Raw genomic sequence first — 10,398 nt, 5'->3', positions numbered from 1 at the left:
AATGATTAGGCACATAGATAAACACAATATGTTGGAGGAAGAGTCAACATGGCTTTTGTAAAGAGAAATCATCCCTCACTAATCTATTATAATTCTTTGATGGTGTCAACAAACATGAGGACAAGGGTGTCACACGCAACACAGTGTACTTGGACTTTCAGAAAGCCTTGACAACGTCCCTCACCAAAAGCTGTTAAGCAAAATAAGCAGTCATGGGATAAGAGGGAAAGTCCTCTCATGGATCAATAACTGGTTAAAAGATAGTAAACAAACAGTAGGAATAAATGGTCAGTTTTCCTATTGGAAAGTGATAAATAGTGGGGTCCCCCAAGGATCTGTACTGGGACCAGTGCTGTTCAACATATTCATGAATGACCTGGAAAAAGAGGTAAACACTGGCATGGCAAAGTTTGCAGATGATACAAATTTACTCAAGATAGTTAAATCCAAAGCTATCAGAGGGGTAGCCGTGTTAGTGTGGTTCTGTAGAAGCAGCAAAGAGTCCTGTGGCACCTTATAGACTAACAGACGTTTTGCAGCATGAGCTTTCGTGGGTGAAAGCTGACTGCGAGGAGTTACAAAGGGATCTCACAAAATTGGGTGTCTGGGCAACAAAACAGCAGATGAAATTTAGTGTTGATAAATGCAAAGTAATGCACATGGGAAAACATAATCCCAACTATACATACAATATTATGGGGTCTAAATTACTTGTTACCACTCAAGAAAGGTGAGTCATTGTAGATATTTTTCTGAAAACATCTGTTCAATGTTCAGCGGCAGTCAAAAAAGCTAACAGAATGTTAGGAACTATTAGAAAAGGGATAGATAATAAGATAGAAAATATCATAATGCTTCTATATAAATCCATGGTATGCCTACACCTTGAATAGTGCATACAGTTCTGGTCACCCCATCTCAAAAAACATATATTAGAGTTAGAAAAAGTACAGAGACAGGCAACAAAAATGATTAGGAGTATGGAAAAGCTTCCATATGAGGAGAGATTTAAAAGACTATTTTAAAAGGGCCTATTCAACTTAGTAAAGAGACGACAAAGGGAGGATATGATAGAGGTCTATAAAATCTTGTATGCTGTGAAGAAAGTGAGTAGGGAAGTGTTATTTACTCCCTCACATAACTGAAGGACCAGGGGGTCACCCAATGAAATTAATAGGCAGCAGGTTTAACACAAACAAAAGAAAGTACTTCACACAACGCACAGTCTACCTGTGGAATTTATTGCAAGGGGATGTTGTGAAGGCCAAAATTATAATGGGGTTCAAAAAACAATTGGATAAATTCATGGCAGATAGGTATATCAGTAGCTATTAGCCAAGATTATAAGGGATGCAACCCCATGCTCTGGGTTTCCATAAACCTCTGACTGCCAAAAGCTGGGACTGAATGTCAGGGGATGGATCACTCAATGGTTACCTGTTCTGTTCATTCCCTCTGAAGCATCTCGCATTGGCCACTGGGAGAGACAGGATACTGGGCTACATGGACCATTTATCTGACCCAGTATGACTCTGCAGGGAATACATCACATCTCTCTGTGTGAGACAGATGCATGTATATCTATCATTCTCTATAGAGATAGAAAGATAGTCATGTACCTTTATTTGCTATTTTTCTCACTGTCTCTGATACTATGGGATAGTATTAAAATGGAAAAAAGTCAATGATGGTTATGAAGGAGATTAGAGAGATACAATGACAGATAGTAAACAGTCAATATGAAAGTTTTAGAGTTCACTTAAATAGCTGAAAGCTAAGAAATAAAAATGATGACACAAGATGACAAAGCACCAGGTTTAATTTAAACAGCAAATTTTACTTAACATTTTCTACTGATGCGCAGGCAAATTTCCATCTATGCAGAGCCCTTCCCTTCTATGGTGACAAAGAATACACGATGTCAAGTAGCACACAGACTGAAACAATGTTAATGTCAGCTTTTGCCTTTTGGCCCTCCTTCCGCAGCCGGAGCCCCGCAACCCCGCGGTCTCGCTCCCCCAGCCAGAGCCCCACAATCCCGCAGCCCCACTTTCCCCGCCGGAGCCCCGTGGCCCCGCTACCTCGGCGGGAGCCCCGCATCCCCACTGCCCCGCTCTCCCAGCCGGAACCCCGCAACCCCGTGGTCGCGCTCCCCCGGCCGAGCGCGGCAAGTCCCGCGGCCTCACTAATCCGGCCAGAGCCCCACAACCCCGCGGTCTCATTCCCCCTGCCGCAGCGCTGCAAGTCCCGTGGCTTCGTTACCCCAGCCGGAGTCCCACAGCCCCATGGTTCCGCTCTCTCAGCCAGAGCCCCACAACCTCACTCTCCCAGCCAGAGCCCCGCAGTCGCGCTCCCCCGGCCAGAGCCCCGCAACTCCACGGTCCCGCTCCCCCGGCCGGAGTGCGGCAAGTCCCGTGGCCCCGCTACCCCAGCCAGAGCCCCGCAGCTCCGTAGCCCCTCTCTCCCTGCCAGAGCCCCACATCCCCACTGGGCCGTGGCTCCGATGGACCTCTCGCAGGCGTGCCTGCAGAGGGTCCGCTGTTCCCGCGGCTTGGGGCGGTGAAACGTCTAGAGCCTCCCCTGTACATGCCCCACGAATCGGGCCCGCACTGGCTAAACCCGGCCCTGACCGTTCTTATGAACTGTACACAGATCCCCAATCCTGTTCATACAGCTTAGATGCTTTTGCCAACATTGACACTAGTGGACTTGAGGGGTGAATTGTCCCTGTGTGGGCAGCGATGAATGCAAGGCCGGGCGTTGAACACTCTAAAGCTCGGGCCTGATTCTTTCTGTTGTTTTTGTTTGGCCAATGATAAAAGATAGGCCAACTGTAAAATTTGAGGCTGGGTAAATTTTCACTTCCCAAAGCCTTCAGCTGGCATTTTCAAAGGGGCTTAATTTTCAAAGGTGCCCAGCTACCATGGACTGTCAGATATCCAGCGAATGGAATAACCTTTAACTGATACCCAGCTGGGAGCAAATTGATCTGTGTGACCTAGAGGTGAGAAGGTCCCTGACTCAGATGAGATGGGAGCAGCGCTACACTTTCAAACCCCCAAACTCCTGTTCTTGAAAATCCCACCAGGCACCTACATACCTTTAAAAATCTGGCCCTTCGGTGTTCTAAAATCACTGCATTGACAAAGCCTGAGCTAGCAGCCCAGGCTCCCTATTCAATGAATGGAGAGAAACAGGTGCCTAACAATATGATCCACACAAGCCAGCATGCTGCGCAGGGAGGTGCCTAAACTAGGCAATGGGAGATGCCCAACAAGAATAATAGAATCGCAGGTTTAGAAGGGACCTCAGGAGGTCATCTAGTCCAACCCCCTACTCAAAGCAGGACCAATCCCCAGTTTTTGCCCCAGATCTCTATAAATGGCCCCCTCAAGGATTGAACCCTGGGTTTAGCAGGAAAAATGCTCAAATCACTGAGCTATCCCTCCCCTTAGGGTTTGTGCTAAGCCCTACCCTGTTGCAGTGCTAGGTGCCTCAGTCCAGGCTGGTGGAAGGCATCCATCTTGGCTTGTGATCCAAGGGTGAGGCACATATGGTATTTTTTTGCAATGTGGCTGAGCCTCTAGCTCATAACTGTCAGACCCGTGGCTAAGATACTCAGCTGGTATGTGGGAGAGCCCTGGTTCAAATCCCTCTTCTGCCTGATGAGGAAAAAGGACTTGAAGAGGGATCTGCCATCTCTCAGGTGAGTCCTCTAACCACTGCACTGTTGGATATTCTGATATGGGTGCCCTCAGTTTGATCTGTTCCATCTTGGATAAAGACATCATTGGGACAGAGAGAAAGCAAGCAGCAGAGGGAGTCTCTAGCCCAGTGGTTAGTGCAATCCTCTGGGAGGTGGCAGACTGAGGGTCCAGACCCCCGTGCTCCAATGGCTCTGTAGTTATTTATTGACAGGGAGCCCCTCCTGATAATACCCCATAGCACTGATGATGTGGACAGTGGCACTACATCCTTTCTCAGAGCAAGCCCTTGTCAGGGTTTTTCTCTCTCTGCTCATCCACACTTTTGCCCTGTTATTCAATCCCAGGTGACAGGTTTGAGTTTGGGGCTGTTGCTGGGTCGGGTGACCAGGAATCACAGGAGTGAGCCTGATCCATCAGAGCAAGGGGGACCAGTGCATAGGACAGACCCAGTGGAGGTCTCTCTGGAGAAGCCCAGAGTCTGGAATGGGCCTGAGGGGCAGAAAGAGCTGGATCTGATGATCTGATCCAAGGGTAAAGACTAGAAGAATTTCAGGGCACAGGGAGTCTCCTGAAGGGGACCCAGAGAGGACTCATGGTCAGAGAGGACTTGGGAAGAAGCTCTCCGTAGCAACTAGAGGGGAGGATTGGCTGGAGTGACCTGTACTGCAGGACAGGAACAGAACCCGCAGAGAGAATTAGGAGCCCAGGAGGAGTGTAATGGCCTGGTGAGCCTGGGGAAAGCAGCCTTGAGAGACTGGCTTTGAGATAAACTTTTATTTTATGTCAATAACCAGACCCTAGAAGCAGAGAGAAATTTAAATGCACCAATTATAGCAGCAGCAAAGAGTCCTGTAGTACCTTATAGACTAACAGACATTTTGGAGCATGAGCATTTGTGGGTGAATACCCACTTCGTCGGATGCATGTATTGGAAATTTCCAGGGGCAGGTATATATATGAAACCAAGAAGCAAGCTAGAGATAACGAGATTAGTTCAATCAGGGAGGATAAGGCCCTCTTCTAGCATCTGAGGTGTGAAAACCAAGGGAGGAGAAACTGGTTTTGTAGTTGGCAAGCCATTCATAGTCTTTGTTTAATCCTGAGCTGATGGTGTCAAATTTGCAGATGAACTGAAGCTCAGCAGTTTCTCTTTGAAGTCTGGTCCTGAAGTTTTTTTGCTGCAGGATGGCCACCTTAAGATCTGCTATTGTGTGACCAGGGAGGTTGAAGTGTTCTCCTACAGGTTTTTGTATATTGCCATTCCTAATATCTGATTTGTGTCCATTTATCCCTTTCCGTAGAGACTGTCCATCGGCCAAACTGGTAAATCAGCCCCAGCCCCACTGAAGTCTATTAGTCCAATTCCTCAGCCGCTGTAAATTGGCATAGTGATATGGAACCAGGCCAGGTGACATGAGCTGAATATCTGTGCCCTGATGTCTAGTTTTATGTTTATTCCTGTATCTGAGATTCTCATTGCTCTACATCACAATCCCATCTCAATGCTCATGGAATATTCCAATAACATCGTTAATAGAAAGCTATGAGATGGGTACCCAGCCAGTAAATGAACAGATGAATATTATAACTACACAGGAACACCGCGATAGTGAAGATTGCGCCATGACTTCTGTTTAAAGTTCCACCTCTCTTTAAAAAAATGATACGCTTAGTCAAATTTCTTTGATATCACTGCTCTACAGCCAAAATGCTTCTGAAATAAATGTAGTCAAACTTTACTAATTCTGGGTCACTGAGAATGAAAATGATGCTTAAAATTGTTGATTGGCTCTAGTTTTCAAGTTATGCTATTGGGGTAATATATACGACCCTTGACTTGGGAATGGCGGAGGATAAGTGAGTTATAAAGGGAAGGGATCTCAATTTAAACCAGAAATGACTAAAATACATCTTTGACTGGATCGATGAATAAATCTATGACTGGGTTTGGACAGACATCGTTCACGATTCAGATGAATGGAGACTGTTCATTGATTCATCAAAGATGAGTCTTAAAGCTGTTTTACTGCATAATGGCAATGTTTTGCCATCAATTCCAGATGGTCATGCAGTCCATAGGAAGGAAACCTATGACAACATGAAACAACTTTTGAGGTGCATAAACTATGACCAACATTAGTGGCAGCTTTGTGGCGATTTGAAGGTTGTTGCTCTTTTGCTTGGTCTGCAGACTTGATACACAAAGTACTGCTGTTTTCTCTGCGAATGGGATAGTCGTGCTAGAGATTCCCACTACATCAAGAAAGATTAGCCACTCCGACAGTCATTGGAGCCTGGGAGGAAAAGTCTTCAGCATCCACCACTTGTTGAATCAAGGAAGATTTTGTTACCACCCTTACACATCAAGTTGGGTCTGATGAAGAACTTTGTCAAGGCCATTGACAAAACACAAGCAGCTTTCAAGTACCTCTGTGGAAAATTTCCAAGGTTAAGTGAAGCTAAGATAAAGGAAGATGTCTTTGTTGGTTCTCAGATTCATGAAACTGCGCCATTACCACCATGATGTCCAAATTGCCAGGGCTCATGCTTTGAGGGAAGTCTGTGTCCATGTCCTCATCACTATCGTGATCATGCTGTTGTCGCCTCCTCGCCTCCTGTTGCAGGTTCTACATATACTGCAGGATAATATGTGAGGTGTTCACAATGCTCACAACAGCAGCGGTGAGCTGAGCAGACTCCATCTTTGTTGTGGAATGGCATCTGCAAGAGAGCAGATTTGCAGTGGAAGAGGTGGATGACGATGGTTAGCAGTCCTACTGCGCCATCTGCTGACAGCAGTATGGCATCTGCATGGCAAAAAGGTGCAAAATGATTGTCTGCCACTGCTTTCACGGAGGGAGGCGTGACTGATGACATGTACCCAAAACCGCCCGTGACAATGTTATGCCCCATCAGGCATTGGGAGCTCAACACAGAATTCCAATGGGCAGCGGAGACTGTGGGAACTGTGGGATAGCTACCCACAGTGCAATACTCTGAAAGTCGACGCTAGCCATGGTAGTGAGGACACACTCCACCGACTTAATGTGCTTAGTGTGGACATAGAAAATCGACTTTATAAAATCAATTTCTAAAAATTGACTTCTATAAAATAGACCTTCTTCCACACTACAAGAAGGATGTGGAAAAATTGGAAAGAGTCCAGCAGAGTTCAACAAAAATGATTAAGGGGCTCGAGCACATGACTTATGAGGAGAGGCCGAGGGAACTGGGATTGTTTAGTCTAGAAGAGAAGAATGAGGGGGGATTTGACAGCTGCTTTCAACTATCTGAAAGGGGGTTCCATAGAGAATGGATCAAAACTGTTCTCAGTGGTACCAGATGACAGAACAAGGAATAATGGTCTCAAGTTGCAGTGGGGGAGGTTTAGGTTGGATATTAGGAAAAACGTTTTCACTAGGAGGGTGGTGAAGCACTGGAATGGGTTACCTAGGGAGGTGGTGAAATTTCCTTCCTTAGAGGTTTTTAAGGTCAGGCTTGAGAAAGCCCTGACTGGGACTATTTAGTTGGGATTGGTCCTGTTTTGAGCAGAGGGTTGGACTAGATGACCTCTCGAGGTCCCTTCCAACCCTAATATTCTATGATTCTATGAACTGATCCACTGGGGGAAGGGAAACAGAGCATGTTAAAAATGTTTCCAGTTGAAACAGCTTAAAGTTCAAACACCAAGTACTTAGGATGAACTGTTTGTAGATGAGCTGTGGAGAAAGGTATTGTGAGAGAAATTCTTTGGTAAATAATGTTTAATAATTATTTTTATAAGAAAATCATGATCTGGGCATAGTATTGGATAGGAAATGAGTCTCAATAATTTGCATAAACTAGTCATTATCTATCTATCTATCTATCTATCTAACAATTCACAATCAAATAGAAATCTATCATTATGACACAATTAGGTTGTGTGTTAGGACAAAGAATGGTCCTTTCTCTCTGTCTATCTAATTTCAGACTCTGCCTTTCTCTGTCATATATGCAGTGTTCACAACCATGCACAAGGATAGTGTTCTTATACTAATAACAGGCCAACTTCTTAGATCCTTTCTCAGTTTGGATGTGACTAGATTTACACTGGATGGCATATGGAATACCAGATCGGTGCATGTGATGGCATTTTCCCATTCAAACCAATATTATAACAAAATGACCCCTGACAAATCACTTGCACCAGAGTTTGTTACTACTGAACTTAGTCCCGTGTCTTTGGTCTAAGATCTTGTCAGTATTAAACTGGTGGTGTTAATGGATCTACTCTGCATCCACTCTGGTTTAGCTGAGATAGGGATCTCACCCTTATATCTCTGTTGCATTCATTTTCTCCAAGCTGCCTGAATCCACACTTGGAACCTTGTGTGTATTGGCCAATCACCAAACCATGATTCCTTTGAAGTGAGTCGCTAAATTCCAGTTACTTCAATGGGATTAAAATTTGGCCTCATTATGCAGACTCTGATTGTCTTTAGGAAACATTGCAAAAGCTTCCTCTTAATTAAGCCTTTCAACAACATCAAGAATAACACAACACTGATTTATGCAGTGGTGTTGTCACCATGTTGGTTCCAGGATATTAGAGAGACAAGGTGAATGAGGTAAGATCTTTTATTCCTCAACTTCTGTTGGTAAGAGAGAGACAAGCTTTTGAGCTTACACAGAGCTCTTCTTCAGGTCTGGGAAATGCAAATAGAGTGTTACAGCTAAATACAAATTGGATCAGATGGTTTGGTGTAAATAGTTAACACATATTTCAAGGGACCATTCAAGGTGAATTGGCCTGTTGACGACAATAACAATAATAAAGTATCTTCAATGGATTGTGTTTGTAAAGAAACACAGATAAAATCCATGTTCATAAGAGAAAATTAGACATTTTAATCTTGCTGAATAATCTCCACCCAATGAGTTTCCTCAGGGAAGCTTTGATTTCCTTGTTCCTCATGCTGTAGATGATCGGATTCATCAGTGGTGGCAGCACAGAATAAAGAACAGCCACCATGAGATCCAGATTTGATGGAGAACTGGAGGTGGGTTTCAGATAGGCGAAGGTGACAGTGAAAACAAACAAGGAGACCACAATGAGGTGTGGGAGGCAGGTGGATAGGGCTTTATGCCGACCCTGCTCAGTGGGGATTCTCAGCACTGTTTGGAAGATCTTAGTGTATGATAGAATTATAAAAACAAAACAGCTTAAGGCTAAGCATGCACTCAAGATGAGTACTTCAACTTCACTAAGGTACGTGTCAGAGCAGGCGAGCTTGAGTAGCTGGGGAATTTCACAGAAGAACTGATTCACCTCATTGCCACCACAGTAGGAGATTGCAAATGTGTTCCTGGTGTGCAATGAAGAATAGACAATTACACTGATCCAGGCACTGGCTACCATTTGGACACAAGCTCTCCTGTTCATTATAGTCTCATAGTGCAGTGGTTTGCAGATGGCGACATATCGATCGTACGCCATGATGGTGAGTAAGGCGAAGTCAGATGCAGCAAAGAAGACAAGGAAAAAGACTTGGGCCACGCATCCAGAATAAGAAATGGACCTGGTGTTCATGAGGGAATTTGCCATGGATTTGGGGACGGTGACAGAGATGGTGCCGAGGTCTAGGATGGACAAATTCATCAGGAAGAAGTACATGTGGCTGTGAAGGTGGTGGTCTAGGGCTACAACCATGATGATGAGAAGATTCCCCACCATGGCTGACAGGTAAATCAATAGAAGCACCACAAAGTGCAAAATCTGTAGCTCCCGAATGTCAGAGAATCCCAGGAGAAGGAACTCTGCTATGTTGGTCTGGTTGGACATTTTCTTTCTTAGTTCATCGTGTCCTGCCTGTGGAGGGAAAGACAATGTCAGGATTATAGTGAGAGAGAGAGTGACCCTGATTCCCCTCTCCATAATCTCTCATCATGTAAATGTCAAAGGTGAACTGCATTCGTCACTTCTATTGACTGGAGTAGCTAGTGTTCCTCAAAGCTCACAAACAGAGCACTACTCTGGTGTGTTATCACAGGAGTCTAAATTGGCATCACTCCATTGAAGTCAATGTAGCTTGGTCAGTTTACACCATCTGAGGATCTGGCCTAATATGTGGCTTGATCAAATGCAGCATGGAGGATGGAACAAAGTACAACCCAAATCCAACAATGTTAGCCAATGTTTTGCCCCTTTTGCTACAGAGACCAGGCTCATAACTTGGCCATGAATCTAAAATGCCCAAACAGCCTGATTCCCACTTTCCTGGGAAATGCAGCAAAGACTTATCTGGAGTCCCATATGGCAGCTCATCTGTGATTATTTCATCCCGACACCACACAGACAGCCAGATGCCTGTTTACACATTAATTTATGGCACCAAAGCGTAGCTGCATTTCCATCTCTGGGCGATGATGGGCTAGTAGCATTGTTCAGTTACTGCTAGGTTGTATTGGTTCCCTCTGAGACTTTATGTATGTACTGTGCGGGTCAGTGGCAGTCAGGCGACTTGGTTTCTACTCTTGACTCTGCCACTGACCTTCACTGTGACCTTGGGGCAGTCACTTCTGCCTCTCTTTCCCCTCCCTCCATTTGTCTGTCTTGTCTACTTTGAATGTAAACTCTTTTGGGGATAGACTGTTTCTTCCTAGTTGTATGTTCTGTGCATGTGTGGACAGTATTTTTGTTTAGCGGGCA

At 44.9% G+C, this 10,398-nt stretch overlaps 1 protein-coding gene across 1 annotated transcript; it reads right to left on the bottom strand.

Annotated features, from left to right (window-relative positions):
- Positions 1 to 8,574: 8,574 nt before the first annotated feature.
- On the bottom strand, positions 8,575 to 9,531 carry LOC123346754 (olfactory receptor 14A16-like). Its single transcript, XM_044984216.1, has one exon. The coding sequence runs from the start codon at positions 9,529 to 9,531 to the stop codon at positions 8,575 to 8,577; it is 957 nt and encodes a 318-aa protein (XP_044840151.1).
- Positions 9,532 to 10,398: the final 867 nt, after the last annotated feature.

The sequence above is a fragment of the Mauremys mutica genome, chromosome 12, assembly GCF_020497125.1.
Source record: "Mauremys mutica isolate MM-2020 ecotype Southern chromosome 12, ASM2049712v1, whole genome shotgun sequence".
Taxonomy (NCBI): domain Eukaryota; kingdom Metazoa; phylum Chordata; order Testudines; family Geoemydidae; genus Mauremys; species Mauremys mutica.
This window is presented reverse-complemented; position numbering and strand designations above follow the sequence as displayed.